Source organism: Anopheles gambiae, chromosome 2 (assembly GCF_943734735.2).
Source record: "Anopheles gambiae chromosome 2, idAnoGambNW_F1_1, whole genome shotgun sequence".
NCBI lineage: Eukaryota > Metazoa > Arthropoda > Insecta > Diptera > Culicidae > Anopheles > Anopheles gambiae.
The window spans coordinates 36,083,730-36,105,638 of record NC_064601.1 but is presented as its reverse complement, the minus strand read 5'-3'; the positions used below and the strand labels follow the sequence as shown (position 1 = coordinate 36,105,638).

At 44.5% G+C, this 21,909-nt stretch overlaps 1 protein-coding gene across 8 annotated transcripts in view; it reads left to right on the top strand.

The window, feature by feature from the left end:
- Positions 1-21,414, top strand: part of LOC1275027 (band 7 protein AGAP004871-like) — a 37,402-nt gene extending 15,988 nt beyond the window's left edge. Inside the window, exons 1-4 of one of the 8 annotated variants that reach the window (XM_061649126.1) lie at positions 2,257-3,614; positions 5,146-5,217; positions 19,888-20,404; positions 20,495-21,414. In XM_061649126.1, coding sequence (XP_061505110.1) covers positions 3,515-3,614; positions 5,146-5,217; positions 19,888-20,404; positions 20,495-20,891 — 1,086 coding nt within the window. In that variant the 5' untranslated portion in view covers positions 2,257-3,514 and the 3' untranslated portion in view covers positions 20,892-21,414. Of the gene's footprint in view, positions 1-2,256; positions 3,615-5,145; positions 5,218-6,689; positions 7,167-16,908; positions 17,382-17,598; positions 17,862-18,895; positions 18,978-19,887; positions 20,405-20,494 lie in introns of those variants that run through there. The other 7 variants (XM_061649130.1, XM_061649129.1, XM_003436406.2 and 4 more) reach the window with 7 other exon arrangements.
- Positions 21,415-21,909: the final 495 nt, after the last annotated feature.

Here is a 21,909-nt window from a genome sequence, read left to right as displayed (position 1 = left end):
TAAATCTGTGTTTTAAACATGAGCAGAGACAATAGAAGACCACAGAAGAATGTGGTTTTGTTTGTCATTCCTATGGGGTTTCCACAATTTCGATGTTTTCTTTGTGCCTCCGTCAAGGATTACACTGTCATTGGTGTGCATAGTTTGGACATTTGCTGTGTCAAACCGTCTCAACGCAATTGCCGTCGGAAGATGTTGTGGATATGATTTTATTTTATATCTTGAAGTCAAATTGATATGTCTAACGCATACGACAAATATGGTTGCCACCGTTATGCTCCTTCAGCAATCAATAGTGTTGTAATGGTTTAGTAAAAAACACACACTCAAAAACCAACACGCACGCATCGTAACGTTTGTGGGCGACATTCATTCGCACGCCTGCCTCTATTGTGGTCCGAAGTCGGGTGTTTGCACTAGACAACAGCGTCCGGCTAAAGTAAACTATTCCTTCCGGCAAGCACCGAGCACACGGTACGGAGCCAACTCATCTACCACAGCTGTCAAAGACAACAGAAGCTGCATGGGTTGCCGGCGGCCTGCTCAATATCTGCCTTTACCATGCGCACGGCCAGCGCCAGAATGATTCTGCTCTAGTGTTCGGATCATCCATTCGTGAACAGAACCATGAGGAGTGTTGCCGTTATTACAGTAATGGATAAAAACAATCATCTTTATAAATTAATAGCTTTTATGTTGAATGTTTACCGTTGAATTGATTCATGCCGTATTTTATTAATATTTACTTTTATATTATTTTCTCAAATAATCAGGCTGTTTGGACCGGAATAATAGAAAAAAGGTTTATTTAACAAAAATTGGAACGTAGCTTTAGAACATTTTTAAATAACTAGTTTTATAAATGTCAACATAAATAATTAGAATATTTTTAAAGGAATTTTTATTTTAAATTATTCCACCGAAAATTATAAAACCGTTGTGAAATCGTCGAAGACATAAACATAACGGTAAAAAAAGGAAAAAAAAAAACTAGTGTACAATTTAGAATCATTAACCACTTGCTATTTTTTATGATCATATGCATGCTAATAATTTTTAGATAGCTACGAGACTAAAAAGATCCCAAATAAAGCGCGTTTAACAAAATAAAACATTGGTGAAAGCTTGCATTTTTCCTGAAATATTGAGTATTTCTGACTTAATTTCCAGTGGCTTTTTAAAGAAAACCTTCTCAATTTTTTTAACGCAAATGAAAATATATCGACTGATTTCGATCAAAACGAATAGATTTCTTAGCTAAACTCTTAGCGGTTTGTGCTCCACAAAGTAAGGCGAATTTCACGTTGTAAACCACTTAAACTGTATATGTTGATTGAAATCAAACAAATGTCGTTTATTCTCACGGTAAGGAATAAAACATATTGAGTTTTTTTTTGTGAAAAAAAAAACACATTTTAGTCCACTGTTTAGTAATTGGAACAAAGAGGGCACCTTGATCCTTTGTCATTGCACAGCCCAAAGTCTCCTTTTTACATCGTGCCATCATTTTGAAAGTGTTTCGTTCACCACTGGCGTGCGGAAGCTGGCGCAAGTTTGCTACTTATTTTGCCGAATTCCGGCTTGAATTAAGGACAAACGTGTAATGTTACAGCGTTTCGTATTGTCCTAAACATTATTTAATAGAAGAAAAAAAACATCAATTTCAGGGTTCTTTTTTGACTATTTGAGTGTGTTGCAAAGCGTGCAATAATTGGATTTAAATAGTGCACAAATAGAGATTTAATTTCTATCTTTAATTTCTATCTTTCTTCTTTACTTTAATATAATTTAGATTTAAATAATGCACTAAATTTTGATACTGGGTTTCCCGCGATTTATTGGTCAGTTCCCATATTTTTTTATTTTTTTTAGCTCGTCTTGCGATTTATTCATTTCTATAGATTTTTGGTACGTTCCCATAATTTATTGTAACTCATTATTTTTCTATCTAAAATAAAATGTACATATTATTTTTCCAACAATAGTTATGTATACTAGACACACATAACATGAATATTGTACATCTCATACAAATATAATACTTTGGATGCTTCCTTAAGTGTGCAACAATTGGCAAATTACCCTATTATTTTCTCAACAAATAATGCCACTGTTTAAAAAAACCATTCGAGTGGGTGACAAAATACACTTACACCTATTGTCCGAGTTACATGCGTATCAAGGATCGGTTTTAAAATAAGTGGTTCCGTTTTTCATTCAGCACTGTAAAACTACGTTCCCCATGGAGCAATGGGTGTATAAATTTCAGGTATATGCTAAAGATTTCGCCCCTTGGTCGCAGTTCCGTCTAGCCGAAGGACCACCATGCCCATGATACAATCTAATGAAGGGAGTTTTCCCTCAAATTTCTCTCCCCCTGCTCGACTGTGCGACATAAAAGAGTAAGCAGAATCATTCTCTTTCATGCGGTGCCCCTCTTGTGTGCATCCCACTCTATCCACTTTCCACTCTCATTGAAGATATTGAGGGATGTGGGGGGAAATTCTAAAAAAAAACCCACTAAAAAGAAACAAAACCCATTAACAAGTGCCCGGTTGGTAAGCGGGTTGGGGCGCCGGCCGAACGGCCGAAAAACAAAAGAATCTCCCGCACACGAAAGCATCGTAAAGCAAGCGGACGATGACTACGGCGCTGGTGGAAAATCGGCTGCCCGAGTGTAGAGTCGAGAGAGCCGTCGTGGCCGTCCACGGGCGTGCTCTCGCACCGTTGGGAAACGATGAAATACCACCGACCGAAGATTCGGTCCCATCCCGACTCGAAGATGGAAACACTTGACGCGGCACAGTGGTGGCGCTAGGAAAAAGTGTGCCAGGCGATAAAAGAGTAATGGTTTATTAGGTCGGGACGAGTTTCGGGAGAGCACCGGACACGGCTGACGAACCGCTGCTAGCGTAACAGCCACCACTGTAGCTATATGCAGCTCTTCGCGCTCTGGTCGCCTCGAGAGTACGGCTTCCTTGAGAGTCTCCTCGAACATCTCGAGACAGCGGGACAGCACGCGAATGCGCCGAGGCGCGAAAACCGATGACAATGCGAAGCGCCGCGTTCCGTTTGGTACGCCGACCCGATGCTGCTGATGCTGGGTGCGTGCGTACCGTGCCTATCAGAGGACACAGTCCTGTCAACGGAGTCACCGGTGCAAGATAACGAAGCGTGTGCTGCTGCTGCTACTCGCTGCTCTCGTGTGCGCGTGATTTTGATCGTTCGTGCTTAAGTACTGTTCACTTGCGTTGTTTGAAAGTTTGTTAACGAAAATACGTCCCCCTGTTAGCACTGCTCGTAAGTTGGTGTCGATCGTTTTGTGTAATTGTCATTAGTGATCGGTAGGAAGTGGTTTGCTTATAGCTACACGAAACGTAAAAGATGTTTTATTCGATAGGCCTCGATCGATGATTGGTGGTGATCATACCGTGAAATTTCAGCTCCAATAACGTGAAATAGAACACAAATTCAACGAAAAAAAAAACACTCATCACAAATCACCCCCGAAACGATGTATCACGCACAGCATTTGCAAACGCAGCAGCTACAACCACCAAACCAGCAGCATACCTCCCAGCAACAGCAAGATCAAGTGCGATGGAAAGTGAAAAGTACGTTCAATGTTCTTGCTCTCTCTCTCTCTCCTCCACACACTGTTTCTCTCCTACTCATCTAAAACATGCCCCATTTTATGAACGATTTTTGTGAGTTATGCTAATGAGTGTGCCACTATTTATATTACTAACACTACATCTTTTACCAAAAACCCTCTCTGAAAGCCTTTACAATGGAGGTGTGATTCGGTGTGAATTATTACAACAATCGACGGAAAGGCCAATGCAACCGGCCGTCACTTCCCCCCTACGCGTGTCCCCGACACGAGCTCGGAAAAATGGCAACCTGTTCCCAATTTGTATTGCTGTTAATTTTCCCCCGCCCGCACAGAGCGCGTGTATATCTTTCACCCGTACGCACGCACGCACGCATCATCATCATCGCTCTCTTCGATGAGGATCACCATTGTTTACTTCATACACCAACCCCCCCCCCCCCCCCGTGCGGCCCCCGTTTCCTGCCGCGTACCGAAGTTTCGGGGAAGAAGAATACAAAAAATCCACCCGAACTCTGTTTAGCACGGACAGGCATGAATCCGAAGAGTGCCGGCTCCCTTCCCCCCCTTCCGATCGGCTCTCGGTCGGAGGCAGATTAGTTCCACCCCTTCGGGGTCGCTCGCACCGCCCGCGATGCGTTTATGTTTACGCGAGCAGCATTCTTCTTTGCGTCGGGGTATGGTTTTATAAATAATCTTCTGCCGGATTTTGGTTCGCCGTTTGGGTACTCTCTGTCTTCTTCTTTTTTTGCACCACTCTCACACACACACATTCACACACGTCACACACCTCTTTACCTTAGTGATTGCACTTTCGTGAACGCTATTTTCGGGTGCGTTTGACGGTTATCAAAGATTTGAATATCTCTTACTAAGCGCACAAGAAACAGTAGAATGAGATGTGATGCTGGCACGATTAAAAACTGTCCCTGACTGTCTGTGTCCCCTCAAACTGTCCCCTCAAACAAAGTGAAGACAAATGGGTCAAACTTTCCCTCTTCGTACCGGTGATTTATTCCCATTGTAGAGGAAAGTTTTGTTAAATTAGATTGTCCGTCCTGTTGTCAACAATTTGGCGTTGAATGGCATCAAGGATGAAGAAAATTTATACATTTTTGTTACGATTCAACATGCTCTTCATTTGACACGCTTGGTACGTAATCAATTGCAATAAAGTGCATCGAAAACTGCCACTTTTGCTTAAGTTGATTTCATTAATCTGCTTCCGCTTCGTCCCCCGGGAAGTGTGTACAGTTTTTAATCACTTAAAGCTGCTCCACTACCTGGTGGTGCTTCGATTGCAGCTACTCTTTCTCCCCTTGGAGGTGCATTTGGCTTTCCCGTTAACTGGCTAATGGCTGCCTGCTGCCGCGTGTGCAGCTTGCGCTGGTAACCATGCTTAGCAAAAAGCAATATCAATTGTTTCGCCCATTTACCCATGCTGCCGTGGCTGCCACCCCGTACAAAAAAAAACTTCCCATTGAATGTAACGTAATACGCTGATACTAATGCAGCACACGAACCGTTCGCAGCTCCGATGCACTCTCCGCAGAGTACTTCCGAAGCGTCTCGCAAGCAACCCTACCCTCGGCCACAGTATTACGGTAAGTGTCGGTGGTTAGTGTTTGTGTGTGCGTGTGTTTGTATTTGTTGTGTGTATGTGGAGGCGAAACGCATGGTTGTTTACCACTTACACTGCTTGCACTATCAGACGTTGGAGCAAACAAAAAAATCGGGAAAGCACTTGCTTAGGCTGATAGCACCACACGCTGCACGCGCTGTAAACGCTTGGCGCTGATGTTGTGTCACGCCGTAACGGTTGATTCACTGGCTGCAGAGTGGTAGAGTAGACTGAGCCAAGTGATTCATCAAACAACCATCCATTCAAACAATAGAAAACGGGGATTTTGCTGCACCAGCACCTGCAATTTATCTGTATTCTAGGAAAGCACACACACACACGCCCTATCTTTGCTTATTTACGCTTGCATGTATTGGTGTCAATCGTGCCTTTTAGCAGAGCAATGTATTTCCGCTTTGTTTAGTTAATTTACTATTATGTTGGTTAATTATTTTCGCGATATATTATTATTTAACATTAATTATTATTCGGGTTCTGTGTACATATTTTCACAGCAAGAAATGTTTACACATGGCTAAGTAAAGCGTAAACAACTACAACATTGTCGAAACCTCAATAGAGTAACCGGCAATGTACACAATGTATAAAATGGAATCATTTAAAGTGGAGTTTACTTTATGGAGCCAAACTTTCTTTCGGTGCGTTCCTTTTATTTGGGGTATTGTATGGTGTTTCAAATTTACTCTAAATAATATTTTTTATTTCCTCCTGAACAGCCAAAGCACAATTTCATACTTTTGTAACATCAAAAAAAATATGTTTAAAGCATTTATTATCTTTTTTTTAACCATTACCAAACCCACGACAATGCAACGTTTTGTCCCTGGGCCATAAAGCCATCATTGCCGCAATACAAATGAATCAACACGCAAGCAGCCGAAAAATTCCATCACACGCATGTTGTATCGCATGCCGTAATTAATTATGTACAGGGAGGGTACAATATTTACGGCCCCGCCAAAGACCAACCGGATAGTGAAAACAAAAAATGGAAGCAACAACAAAAATCTCATCCCACATTCCCTCGCTTCACTATAAATAGGGATTTTCGATCTGATTGTTTTACGATCCGGCATGACAGTGAAAGCGGCGATGTGTGCCTGCGTTTCATCCCTTTCGTCCAAAAGATAGGTTCACCATCTTAATCTAGCTGCGTCGCTTGTTTCTTTTTCGTTTTTTCTTTGTTTTTTTGTCATCTTCAAGCGGAAACGCCTATTATACCACCATTCGCAACACAGTTGAACATATTTACTCGTGCATGGATTATGGTTGGCGAAATTTGTAAATACATTTACCCGCTGGATTAAGCAAGTAGATTAAACGGATTTTAAACCCCCCTAATTTCAAACGCGCATAACGCACACACCAACGCAACTCTTTGCGTGTGTAACGCACGCGTAATCACACACTGTGCTTACCACCCGTTGCCGTAGTAACGCCCCGGCAATAGCAACCACCGGCAGGTCTTATCTCACCTTCTCGAGAGACTAAACAGCAGGGAGTATGTGTTTGTGAACGTAACCGACTACGGGTTTGGCCACCACGCCGGACCAAGGGGAAAAGGGGACCGGACGATGTTGTCATTTGAATGAGTTCGATTAGACGGGAACCGGTCATACCGGTGAAGTCAGTACTCGTTAGCGGTTCCAACGAACCGGATCGTTTTGTGGCGCGTTCGTCTCGACGCACTGTTTACAACCGTTCGCGTTGGCCGTGTGTAGTGCCACCCACACGACTCGATTAGCTGGTGGTGGTGTGTGCGTGCGATCGTAGTTTGTTTTGCTTGCGATTGAGACAAACAGTGCGTTGAAGTGGTTTAAGCTGATGCAATGACCGCTGCACTGATGGAACCGACGCCCTCGACATCATCAGCTGCCGTTATCATAAACGATGATAAACGACGTACCAGTGGTAAGGCGAGCAATAACTGATAAATGTGCATTCTTTTCCAGTGGGAATGTAGATTAGAATGACAAAATATCGATCCAAAACGTCGATTGGACATGTATTTTAGATAAGAGATGTTTTCGTGTCGATTGCTTCACAAATTAACACCAAAAACAGATAGCAAACGACACGTAGCAAAAGGCTTGCTATCTGTTACCACAGCCGCTGCTGCATATTGTGCAATGTAAACCTCAAGCACCAAAAGCCTGACGTTATTACTTCAGCAGCAGGGCATTTGCGCCAAGTGTTTACATTAAAACATAAACCGTCCTAATAGTTGCACCAGCAATCAAACTAGTTTCCGCTGCCTGTTTGATAGGTCATCAAAATATAATTACTCCATTGAAGCCATCCGTCATCGAAATACTGTTTACTATTCAGCACGCTGTGTAAGGGCATTGCAATCGAAACAGAGTGAGCGAGAGAGCGAGAGAGAGGGATGAAATATAAATCATTCCCCAGTGTGCCAACCCTTTTGGCCGGCTGCAGTTTGGCTGGAAGATTAAATAAACTATTTACACTGGCAAACCCTTCGCCAAACCACAGGCACGCAGTGTATAAGCAAATGGGAGAAAACATTTCCCATCTGACATTAAATATTATTCCATTTCCTGTCGGTTAGATCGGTTCGGCAGTATGATTGATTGATGTTAAAAAGCCATTTCAATTGTGTTTTCGAGATAGAGATTTGAGGAGTGTGTTGCATTACTTAAACAAGCAATTACGTTTTACGAAGTTTGCGAATTATTCAAAGTGCGCCCTTTCATCCTTGACCTTTAAGATTTGAAAATAACAGTGAGGAAATGGGCGCTTAGAGAATGGTTCTTTTTTGTAGTTTTTTCTAAATATCATAGCCTGAAGCTCTTGGATGGTGGTGTAATTATTAATTATTAGCATTGAAAACAGATCAAGTGCGATCTAATAGTCGGCCGTATTTGAAGCTTTCATTGCTCTTCTACATGCAGAACTATGCATTGGCATTCTACATGGGACCACACATTGGCAGGGGTCGAATAAGACCACAGAATCGTATCGGCTACCCTACCTTTTTTAAAGAATTGAGTGTTATGACGAATCTAGCACATTCCTTCTTAGGGAATTTCATAAATAATTAACAAACAAAAACATTTAAACAGTTGCAAACTAAAATATGATACTAGCGCAATAACTTGAATGCAAAGATTTCACAACTTCCAAGAAATTGACCTCATCACATGATGGTTATTTATTCATTAAATTTGATAATGGAACACAAACGCTGAGCGCATGATCTGGTGAGTGAGTGTCACCACGCGTGTTGTAGCATGATTTACCATGATTAATGAGACTAAACACTTCGTACACTTTAAGTACGCATTGATTAGAGGTGTTTTTTTAAATAACATTTCAACAATTACAGTCGTTTGTTTTGCATGTTTACATTCATTGAAGTACGCGGTACTAGGCGTCCCCATATGTGATATTTTTTATGTAGCATTTTTATCGTAATAATCGAGCCTCTGCTGACAAAATTGCAAAATTCCACAAATCACGTCTTACAGAATTCCAAAAATGCGTATTGCAATCTGTTGATCAAAATGCACAATGCAATTCACCTTTTGAAAAAGAGATTCTGCCAATGCATTGTTGCTATATTGTTTAATTATGTGACATAAAATATCATTTACATGTTATTCATTAACATGTTCGTCCATCATTGTTTACTGCACGCTCTGAAAAATAACTCACCGATGAATCATCGGCACCAGCAACGCGTGATGCTTGACAGTGCAATGATGTGTGTATTGGTGCGGTCCAGCTCGTTTGTGCCCATTCGCTATACACATCGGTGATGAAGCAAATTGTTTATTCTGACAAGATGATACACATTCATACACACATTGCACATATCAACCCATTACGCGTACGGCTCGTTTACGATGAAATGTTTCCACGAAATCTTCGCCTAAGTAGTAGCAGGAAGAATTACACGTACTTTACCATACCAGCCCAACGAAGGGACAAGTGCCTTACGTAATGGCAATAAATGTGTAAGACGACTAGACGAGTCTCGTCATCTTTTTATGATTCTGCGCGCGTGTGTGGTGCATCATGTGTGCGTTTGGGCCGCCCGCGAATTTCAGCCCATTGCTCAGCGGCCCAAATGGTACAAATCTATCCCATGCCGAACCATCCAACCACGGTCAAACTGAAGCCAAAAGGGCATTAATCATCGGCTTTAGGCAAGGCGGGTGGAGTCCATTTGCATATTTCCGCCATTCGATGATTACACTCATCCGTGCATGCGTGTGTGTTAAAACGACGCACGTTGTCAGACGCTCGTTGAAACGTCACAGTACAGCAATGCAAGCCATCAATGGGTGAACTTAGCAAAGAAAATAGTACAAGCTTTTCCCCGAAAAAAAAGGGAAAAAGTAATCCCTCTACCATGTAGAAAGCCCCATTTAGGAGGAGGAATGAAAGGAGCGGTCGCTCATCCGTACAATCCACACCGTCAGTTCCTGACGACGGAACGGCGGAACGGAAGCGATTCCGAGTCGAGCATCTGTTACCCTTACGCCCGCGTACGCGAGCGAACGTTAGGCCCCGATGGCGGGGAGGGCGAAATGGGCAATTTATTTTCCGCACTCGGACAAAATCTCAACAAATCCGGCGCCCCGTTCCGTTACTTCCCATACGCGCGCAGTCACATTCCATTACGTGAAATCGCGCCACTCATCCACTGATGGGTGTATGTGTGTGTGTGTGTGTGATTGTCCAGCATCAACGAAGCGCAGCTCAAATAAAAAAGGATTCCCAAGATATGTGCTGTATCATTTCGGCCGTGCTCCGGATTGAAACAATATTCCAAACGACGCACCACACGCACTGTCCCATCGGCCGCTCTCGCAAAAAGCTTTCACCAGCACGGCCGCCAGCAGGCTAATGGGCTTTGCTCGAAACTAATTTGGAAAATGTGCTGCGTGTGGGATACGATCATAAAGAGGATGAAAGGAAGTAGAGGAGGGGGAAGAGAAGAACCCCTTTTACTCACTTCTGTTTTGCTGTCGTTGTTTTTCTTTCGACTTTCTTCACATCACTTACTGTATCGAGATGGGATTTATTTTATTTCCAAAATGATACCGCAACGATACCGAGGCCACACTCGCCGGAAGGTCATTAGGGACACCCCCCACGAAGCATCTTCCACTTCGGAGTGCACAACCTCTTTCTCTTTGCCTGCTGGTTAACCCTTTACGACTGCTTGCCGGTGACTAATGGTACCTTAATAAATCTTTATTCAAATAGCCTTTCCCGCCGACCGATGTATGTATTGAATACGGTGATAGAGAACACAATTCCCTCTCCCTCCCCTCCCCCTGGGCAACACTTAAATGAATGAGAAACTTGGGCCCAACACAAACAAACCAAACGTAATAAGCGGAAAGCGCGCTTTCCCACGCGAAGAAGTTATTAGCAGGGTGACAAATCGGCACCGGCAAGAAAGGGGAGGGGGGGCGATTCACCCGGAAGAATGAATTTTCAGTTCATATTTTTTAACCCCACTGCTCGTTCATCATCATATGTGTGTGTGTCGCACCATAACGGCACAAAGGCGCCCGATACAAACTCCAATGCCACCACTTCCAACCAAATCGCCTGCACCAGACCCACTCGTTCTGCTCGGTGTGCTCATTTATCATCTTCGCTTAATGACCCACTGTCGTGGCGCTTGCGTGGGGATGGGTGCGTCGAGCCGCGTACTACCACTTGTTGAGCACGATCGGCCAAACGGCATGTCAAACGCGGGACATGGCCCTCCGACTATACGCAACCGTTCGCGCAACCATTTGCTGAGAACAAAGTTTTCACCGCATAACCGACCGACCATGCGGGTAAAGGAAAACGATCGAAGTGAGCTGTGAAAATGGTGTGTGCTCCACACCGAAACGATGATTGGAAGCAAGCAACATTGCTTCAAAGTAAAGAGCGCCTGCTACAAGACAAAACGTTGCCGACGCCACCTGATTGGGAACGCCGTTTGGGTTGAAATGAAGGGATCATTCGTCGCATGCCGGTCCAGTTTGAAACAAAAAAAACCTCACATTGCCTTTTCCAATCACTTGCAAACGTGTCAAACGTGAGAGATCGTGGCACAAACTGGCCCGGCACGCACACACCGTTCGACGATGATGTACATCTGTCCGACCGGGGTCCGCCCCGGGAATGATGCTGTGCCGCAACGTGTTTCGTCTCGTCGTAAATGGCGATTTGATGGTCGAGCAGATTTGAACCGTCCCACACTCGGCCGTCCGCTGACACGATCGCCGTTCATTCGACAGTTTATGCTTCGGGTCACGTTCCGTTAATCCCGGTTTGAAAATTCTTTCTGTAGTTCTGCGAGAGAACGGGAAGGAGGGGTTCGTTTTAAAACGCCGTAAGCGCTTCGCAAAAGGAATAAGAAATCAGCTCGCATCAGTTTCGCCCGCTAGCAACAGGGTAGCGATTATCTTATTCATGGGAAGGGGAGCAGTTTTTCTGTTGTATGCTTTGCAGCCACTATCGAGAATGGAGAATGCATTGTTTATCGATTTTCGATTCGATTCGTTGTTTATTGTTGCTTTCTCAATTTTCTTTCCCAGGGCAAGTCCCAAAAAAACCCTTTCCCAAGCCTAAATCTAAACAAACCGCGTGGATGGCGCGACGTTTGATTGATAGTAAATTATTTATTGTCTTACCTAAATCGAACGCGTCGTGAAGGTCGAAACTCTATAGGTGTTTGATGGATTGTTTGTGCAATTTCGCCTAAAAAGTGTGGCCGTATGGAATTTGTTTGCGGCTTTGAAATGGGTTTTAAAGTAAACAATTTTTGTGTGCACCATGTGTAGTGGAAGGTATAGGCATAGAAATGCTCGGCTAATGGGGTCGAAGGGCGGAGTGTCCCACAGACTGGTCTAAATAGCTTCATTGTATTAATAAAGTAAGCTCCCATGCGTGTGTTGCGAACTAATCCCGCTTAATCTCACCCAATCTCGAGCTCGCCCTTCATGACACACATCTTCGGCTCAAGACAGGGATTAGCTTGGTTCCGATTACATTCCTAACTGCTTCACCGAAGCCACTTCCCTGTCATTTGTATCGGGCAGTCGAGATCAATGTAACAAAACCCCACCCCAGCCAGGCTAACTAATCTGGGAAAGATCAAATCACCTCGACCCAATCCTTCCACAGTGACGTGGTGGGGCTGATGGTGCACCTTTAACGCACGTCGCGTCAATATTTGGACAACGTTGGAACGGGTCGGAATGCACACATGCCATCGACTTCACACTCCCGTACGCCCACCCTACCAACTTACAGTGGCTCATTTAGTCCACGATTTATAAATATAATTAACACCCTTTCACCGGGGAACACCGTCCCTTCCTGTCCGATCGCGATCCGTGAACAGTCGTCGGCCGATGATCATGTTGTTGCATTTTGCACGCAGCGCAGCGAATTGACTTTTTGACATTTCCACAAACCAACCAGAACGGTTTCTCACTCTCTCGCTTTGGTTTGGTCCACTTTTGCACGGTCGCTGAAAGGAAAAGATACACCAGACGACGACGACGGGTTTGGTCGCCAGGCTGTCATCAAAGCGCAATCTTCCGGGGTAGCATCTTGGCCAAACTCACACCCCGGCAAAACCAACCACCGACAAAAAAAAAGAAACCTCCGCCCGTGCTGAAGCTCATCAGACTGTGGACAGACTATCGTCGTCGTCGTCGTCGCCGGGTTTTTATCACGATCGTGGGTTTTTCACATGGGCTACATTCGCACTAGTGGCTAAAGAATCCAAGACCTGTCTGGTCGGCACACAAAGCACCAAAAACGGACCCCCGGAAACAAACCCAACCAAGCCGAACGACTGGCTCGAACTTAATTCGCCAAATAAACTGTGCTTATCAGCCAGAGAATGGAAGCGAAATAGAGCGATAGATCGTAGTTTCTATTTCTTCTGTATTTGTGTTCCTGTGCTGTCGTGAGCTTGGTTTAAGAATGTCACATCAGCAGAGATTAAGACGTGACATGAGAGTGTGTAGGATGCTGCATTTATGTTCCTGCTTGTTTTCGGGGCGGCATTTCCGTGCTCGCTCGCTGATGAGATGTAAAGTTCTTTATCAATAAACAACTTCCGAAATGGCCCCTTTAACTTTGTAACACAAAATCAAACTTCAAAGATGGGGAAGGTTTTTCAATCAAACCCTTGGTCGCTTGAATGTGTTTACAATCAATTAAGGGACGGCGACTGTAAGAGAACGGAGACTGTAAATTAGGCACACTGAGACAGATCACACTGCATCGCGGTGGATTTATTCCCCTGTCCAATAAAAGCCACCATACTTAAACCGAACTGAAGTCATCAAATTTAAAGGGGAAAATTCATTCGTTTAGTGCTCTTCTAGTTCGCTCTTTAATGTGCTGCTAGCATTACCAATTGTTAAGATCCGATTTGCTAGCTTCATCGTCTTATGCACACGGAACAGGATGATCGTTTAGTTTTATTACCATTAATCGCCGCCCCTCGACGCAGCATTTTTGTCACAGTTTGTCTTTTTCTTTCCACCCTGCTTCTACTCATCAGTAATAGTGCTGTGGAAATTGGATACGACATCACCGAGTGTCTCCGGCGCGCGGTACACGTTGTTGCGGTCTCATTGTGAGGTTTTTTATTGTGCACGTTTTTCCCACCCTCACACACACACACAGCAAGGGACATCATTAATGCTTTTGGGCGGAATGTGAAATCAAAAGAAACACACAGACTAAACGTGGGCTGCGGAAGAAGGGATGATGTCGTTTGCAAACCCCACCCCCCCACGGTGGTGGTGGCCAAGTACATGGCTCAAGAATGTTGCTCGTTCTGTGCGGCTCAAGATGGATTGCTGTCAATAGACGCCATGCATGTGGCGGCCGCCCGGGCAGAGATTTAGATCCCGTGCCGTCAAGCTAGCCAGACAGATAAGGGAAATGAGTTTTAACTGATTCATTTTTACTGCCTAGGCCAGTTTGTTTATGTACCGAGTTTGTACGATAACGATGCGTTTGTTCGCTCTTAAACGCTCTGCTACAATCGGCTTCGGTTTGACAAATAAATGGACTGTTTGGGTGGATTAGCGCCTTCAAGGCGCCCTAATTTTACGGCGTTATTCGCTTAAATATTGTTGCTTCACAGCGCACAAATTGGGCGGGATTACACATACATAACCCCGTCAAATTTGATGCTTAATAGAGGGGTTCAGGTTCAAGATAAGATAAATTAGAGAGTGGGGAGAGGGTTAATGCGTTGGTCAGCAAAGACAATGCGATACAGATACAGATTTGAGAGCTGTGTTTATCAATCAGCGCCTATTGTATTCTGCTATCATCACAGACAGATTACAGCTGCGATTACAATAAAGTGTTTTCACAACAACGAGAGTTTAAAAAAAACAGCTCGAACTGTTTTTTTTTAGGAATTAAAGCATATCGATATTTTGTCACAGGTTTCCACTCGTGACAGAATCGAATTCTTACCCAATCATTCCGACACATTTAAATGCAATTTTTAAGAAATACGGCAAAGCCGTCCCTCCTGAATAAAAAAATGCAATTTCTTCTTTTTTTTAATTTTTTCAATATAAAATTGTATTTACAAAGTTTCTTAAAGGTTTTTGGTCTCATAATTGAATGGTGGAATGAATGTAAAAACGGGAGTTATCAAAAAACTCTCTGGGAAACAACCAAAAAATCACGTTAAACCTGACAATAACGACAATTAATAGGTACAACTTATATTTTCCTAATTTTTACATCATAAACTGGACTATCTGACTATTATTATTATTAACTATTATTTTTTATAAATTTCAATATGTTTAATTCTTTTTTCAAAACTAAAATGCTGCATAAATATTTGTTTCGAATTTACCTTCAACAACCTTATTAACGTTATATGTAAGTTTAAACGTGATAGTTTAAGTTGCAGTTTAGAAGTAATCGGGATGTATTAGAATTCAGAGGAAAAAATACAATAAATATCGCAAAAGTCGTGTTCTTTTCACAGTCACTCGTCCATAGAGTAGAGTTATTAGTTCCTAGTATTTGAAGTGAATCCTTTATATATTATTTTTGGAGTGGGATTTCGCCATTTTTTACGAATTTACAACATTTTTCGAATAATGAGGCATGTTTTCATATTTGATAAATAGCCCTATCAATCAATGAGCTTAAAATTCGTCAAAATAACATAAAAACACATATGTGATAAATTATCACTAAAGTGCTGGTTGTGATAAACGAGTTGCCGAAAACCGTATAGTGTTGAGAAAAGCCGTTGTGTCCTTTGCGCCAATCAATTTGCTACTGTTGATTCACTTGTTATTTCAGTGCACATAGTTCATTTGTTTCTTCATTTAAATTAACTCCCAATCCTAAGAGTTAATTCTCCAGTTCGAATCGGTAATTGATCTAGTTTAGTTGAAATAATTCACCATTGGAAATAATTCACGAAATGCATACAATTTGAATAAATGTATGAAATAAAAAATTAAGCTTATTCAATTCAATTTCCAACAAAATATTTTAAATATTCTCCATATCTCAGAATTTTGGTTGTGCATAATTTATTGTTTTATATCTCTCTGATAGTATTAAAAGACGTAAACAGAATTTCAAAACAATAAAATTGCACCCGACCACTTATACAAGATTAAATTCACACAAAATTTTATTTTTCTATAAACAAAAACTAAATTACATTGCATTTAACAATACGTGGCATAGCCGTTATATACATGTCACCTATAAACTCATTTACTGTCTATGTCACATAATAAAGAAATTCTATTTTTTTATTATTTATTAAACCTGTATCAACTATATTTTATTGTATATTTTCCATCCTTCAACTACGTTGATGAAATGAAATGAAATAACTTATATCAATATTAACACAATCATAATTCGATTATAAAAGAAACGCTTAAAGATACTATGCAATGTTTTCTGAATGTTTGCTAAATAATCTACCACCCCAAAGAAAGGCAACATCCTTCAATGCCCTGCACTGACAACGATAGATTGCGATGTCACTTTGTGGAAGCGTACGACCGAAATTCCGTGCCAAACGGTACCACCCCACAAACCCAGGGGTCAAACAACCCAAACCGAACATTCGCTGTACGTTTGCATCGTTTTGGTTGTAAATGTAAAATGCTACTAGAGAAAAAAAGAGGGCACGGACAGGGAATCTATGTACGATTCGAGCAAAATCTAAATTCCGAGAAGAGGGGGAAAGATCGGTCAGGATTTACCGAGCGCGCAACGTTCGAACTCGATTTACACTCATGGTCACTCGCGTAACGAATTTGATGTCGTTCCGATCCTCCCGTTTCCCATCCATTTCCCTCTTTCGCTCCTTACAACACGGTGCGATTTCGTGTGAGCAGCTTTTCCGTGTTTTTTTTTATCTGTCGAAGATCATTACTTGCCCCCTTCGCACCTTTCCTTTCCATCTTACATTGGCAGATTGAAAAAGAAAAGTTCGTAGTGGTGGTGGTGTGTTTTTTTATGCTCCCTTTACACATCTAAACTCATTCCCAAGAAAGAGCACTCATCCATTGCCCCTCTTTTGGCGTGCAAGGATGGAGAATCTCTGGCTGCCGCTGGTTTGCGGTGCGGTTTTGCAGCAGTTCGATCCGAATTACTACACCGGGTGGTGCCCATCGTGGGTGTGTACGCGGTACGCGTGCTACGCTGCGGCTAGAGCTGCTACTACATTGTGCCCGGTCGCACGCTTGCCAGCGAGAGGGGTGGCCCACCGTTCTCTGGCCTGTCTCGGGACCGTGTGAAAAGTGTCACTTTTGTATAACACGCGACCAAACATCGATCACACTTCCTTGTGCTTAGTGTGTGTGTGCGTGCTTTTTTCTTCTTCGCCCTTACTCCCTCGAGTGCCATTTACGCGCGTGTTTGATGGAGGAAGACATTGTCGGGAAATAAATTATGCTCGCCGACCGTTTGCGCGCACCATGGAACGAGGACGCCATCGTGACAGCCGCCCGACCGTAGCGGGAGCGTGAAAATCGTGACCCTCTTGCTTCGCCGTTCAATTCGCTATGGACACCGACTGTCTCAGTACCGAATCCGGTGGCTGCGAGTGCTACGTTGACGTTCGTACGTATCGTTGGGTAGGCTTTTGTTGTTGTTGTTGAGGTATAATGGGTGTGTTGGACAGAGAAGAAAAAAAAACGTACACACTGTCGCATCATTTTGCTGAAACTAGATGGAGACGCCTGGTGCGGCACGATCAAGCAGGCGTGCGCCGGCCGTTTTTCTCGGCTTTCGGTTGCCCGTTCGTGCGCCCTTGCCAACAGACGTGGTCGTCTAGTGTGATGATCCTCTCGCGAAAGGTGGAGAGCGTTGTTAGTCTGCTGCTGGTCGTCGTAAGTGTCAGTGCTGCCCGGGTGCTGCCCCGGGGCCGTTACGTTTTGTCTTTGATTTTCCTCGTAAAAACTCGTGATTTGAACGTGAACCGCAAGCTTAAGTGATTTAAAAAAAAAAACTCGGAGTGACTCGTTGTGTTCCGCAGTTTTGGGCACGGCAAAGGTCGAAGCAGCGAAAAGTTCGAATGAAAACGCGTTGCAAAATAAGCAAGTAATCACACGGTTTGATGCTCCGGGGGGTTTGATGTGTGTGTGTGTGTGTGTGTCTGTGTTTGTGTCTGGTTTGTGTTCCGGTGTGCGATTAATTAATATCCAATTACGGTTCTCACACGTCGGTGCTCCAATACGGATGGTTCACCAATTAATTATGGGGCTGCTTCGTAATCGGGCGCAAAAAGCGGCCAAGCTTACTTCCTCTCGAGATGTACTCGAGATTGAACAGAGCGCCGCGTGAAGCGCATCAACCACTTGGGCAAAGATTGGGCGCACCATAAACAAGATAATTTATAACGATCGATTTAAGATAAATCTGTTTAAAAAAAAGAGCTGTGAGAGAGGTGGTGGTGGAATAGTCAAAAGCAGATAGGCCGCATGTGCTCCACGCTTGCGTGTAAAACCAAAGTGTTCGTAGGATAAAGATATATTTCGCTTAACCCGTTGTTTTTAACCCAAACTCTCGACCACAGCCGTTCGTGTACGCGCAAGACACGAGAACTACACGCAACGGCCAATTAGTCAGTGTTGTACATCGTGTAAAGCATTAGGCCCCCTCAAAAAAACCTTCCTTCTCACGCACACGACCACTGGAGCGAAGTGGAAGCTAAACTCGACGGCCAACCGCCCACCAAAAACTCCCCCCAAACACCGAACACTCCTCCCGCGGCGCATTAGTCGGCGAAACCATAAACAAACCATTCCCAAACGTACAACCAAGGGAAAGTAGCTCTCCAGACCCCACTCTCGGCCTTTTGCACTTTTTCGAAACGATTCGTGCTAATTGGCCTATCCACTAACCACCCACGCTGGAGCTGGGTGTCTGCTTGGTAGGAGTGTTTCGTGTTGCGCTGTGCGTCGAGCAGTCGCGGCAGTGCTCCACGACGTTGCTGGCGTTCATGCACAAACCAAGCGCGCCATCGATCAAAACACACGCGCACACACGATCGGCACGGGCTGTGAAGAGAGCATCATCATCATAACGCAAACACCAGCGCAAAAACGCAGCTCACTTTATTATTCAATCACCAGCAGCCTCCCGCGGTCCCGAATGCGATCGAATGAGCGTGAATGAAGGTGGTTTGGAAAACGTCCGGCGGTAATATACTGCAAGTTAAGTTGCGTTCCTTCACTCCTGTGTGTGTTTAGGTTCGGTTGATGAAGTTGCTGTGGATGGGTTTGTGTGCCTGTTTGTGCGTCAGTTTAAGTTTAAGCGGGAGAGATAGATAAGAGTCATCATTGAGAGTATTGTGCGGAAGAACGGTGGATGGATACACAGTGGAGATAGTTTTGATTTGCTAAGTTTTCAATGAAGTGTTTGCTGCAAAGGCAAAGTGTTTCCACTTGAACAAAACAAGTTACTCAACACACTTCATCATTTAACTGAAGAAACCCGTCCCCATTATGAAACGACTTACACTTACACACGGTCCTACACCAAACGTACATATCCTTCATTTACACTGGCAGCAGTTCTTTCGATTTGAATTTTCCATCCCTTTTGGGCCGCTCGCAATTCCATCACACATCAAGTGGTGCAAACAAAGACGATGCATCCAGTTTGCATGCATCCCAAGACGACGCCCTTGAAGGTGGCAGCAGGCTGTGTGCCATTCATTCCGCAAAGAGCACAAAGAGCCGCTTCGTGCAGACAAACAACACCTGATGCAACAATCGCAAACCACAGCAGGCGGGCTCTGTTCCCCTATGACAATTAGTCTCACTCGGTGGGGGGAAAGCGTGGCTTTTTGATTAATTTTCCCGTTCAGCTGGTGCGCTTGACGATGTGGTGTAGATGGGAAATGAGGAAAACAATTCCAAACTCCAACACCCACGATGAAAGGCGTTCCTGAACCGAGTGCATTCTGTTGGTGTTGGTTGGTGCACATGGTTTAATTATCCGTTTTTATTTGCTTGAAAGTTTGAATTTAAATAACGTTTAGTAAAGGATTTCCAAAAAACATGCTAATTTTGAACCCCCCTCCATTTTTCGCCCTCCCCTTTTTGCACCCCCGTCAAAACAGCCGAAGCCGATTCGATAGGATGCGTGGAAGTGCTGGCGACCGTGTGCTCGATCGTGCTGATGGTGCTGACCCTCCCGATCTCGCTGTTCCTCTGCTTCAAGGTGGTGCAGGAGTACGAGCGGGCGGTCATCTTTCGGCTCGGCCGGTTGCGGTCCGGTGGGGCCCGCGGGCCCGGCGTGTTCTTCGTGCTGCCCTGCATCGACAACTACTGCAAGGTCGACCTGCGTACCGTGTCGTTCGATGTGCCGCCGCAGGAGGTGCTGACGCGCGATTCCGTCACCGTGTCGGTCGATGCCGTCGTGTACTATCGCATCCGCGACCCGCTCAACGCGGTGGTGCAGGTCGCGAACTACAGCCACTCGACGCGCCTGCTGGCAGCCACCACGCTGCGCAACGTGCTCGGTACGCGCAACCTGTCCGAGCTGCTGACGGAGCGGGAAGCGATCTCGCACTCGATGCAGGTGACGCTGGACGAGGCCACCGATCCGTGGGGCGTACAGGTGGAGCGTGTTGAGATGTAAGTGTGGATGTGTGGTAAATTGCACGCAAAAAAAATGATTCTAATACGTACGATCTTTGGCTCTTTCTCTCTGTTCTTCACTCACAGTAAGGACGTTTCCCTGCCCGACTCACTGCAGCGCTCGATGGCGGCCGAGGCGGAGGCGGCCCGGGAAGCCCGTGCCAAGGTGATCGCGGCCGAGGGTGAGATGAAATCGTCTCGCGCCCTCAAGGAAGCGTCCGACATTATGTGCGAAAGCCCGGCCGCGCTGCAGCTGCGCTACCTGCAGACCCTGAGCAGCATTGCGGGCGAGAAAAACTCCACGATCGTGTTCCCGCTGCCGATCGAACTGATCGGACCGCTGATGAACTTTACCTCCTCGCTGGGCGTGCAGCGCACGACTGCCCCAGTGCGACCGATGGCACCACCGGCCGCACCACCGTCCACAACGACCAGCACCTCGTCACCGCTCGGCGATCCGAGCCAGCAGCAGTCGTTTGAGTAGCAACAGCAGCAACAGCAGCAACAGCAGCCACCGAGGGTACACTTGCAGCGGCGTCACCATCATCAGCACCGACGACATCAGCAGCGGCTTCCGCACCACCACCGGGCCCGGGAAGCTTCCGGGCCGGCCGGCGGAGACCGTAAGATCGGACCCGGCGCGATCGTCGGGTCGGCATCGTCTTACTCCATCTCCTCGGCGGAGGACTCTGCCCTCTGCTCTCCCACCAACCGTTTGGCACGATTTATTCTAGACCTGTAAGGGGGAGGAGGAGGAGAAGGAAATGCTCGAACTCACACTCACACACATACAGATATACAAGCAAACGACGGTCTACTGGTTGGCAGGATGCAAATACTTTTCCATCCACGTTGAACGAGCCACAATCAAACGAATTACCTAGTTGTTGATGTTTTAACAGTGTTATCATTTTTGTCATTCTATTATCTTTTGAATGTGTTTTAACGTACTCCGAACATGATTGTAAATAAAAATAAATAAAAGCCGTATTCGTACTAAAACTAAACGTGTGCGGTCGGTACGTATGTACTCTACGGTTGAAGGATACTGGGAAAAGCCAAACGTACAGTAAGTGCTGCCTATGGTAGATTGACGATTTTTAGTGGATTATTTAAATTATAAAGCTTTTATTTCACTGTTAAACTAGAATGCCATAAAAAATACATGAAACACATGGCACATGGAAATATTTAATATTTAAGAATATTAAATCACACACAGAAATATTTCAAAACATTATAAAATCATTACCCCCGAAAAAGATTCACGGGCTTGGCGGGATATCAGTGGATTTAATTAATTTATTACCATAAACCGTATAGTCAACAGTTATGCATTTCATAGCGTCGATCTAGACGGGACTTGAACTCATGACGGACTTTCTGTTGGATCGTTCGGGCACGACTTAACAATCGGACAGATCCAACGGCTACATGGATCGAAATCGAATGGTAATGGTCTGGTCTTAACAGCAGCCTGCGCGTCTACTGCTAGACCACTT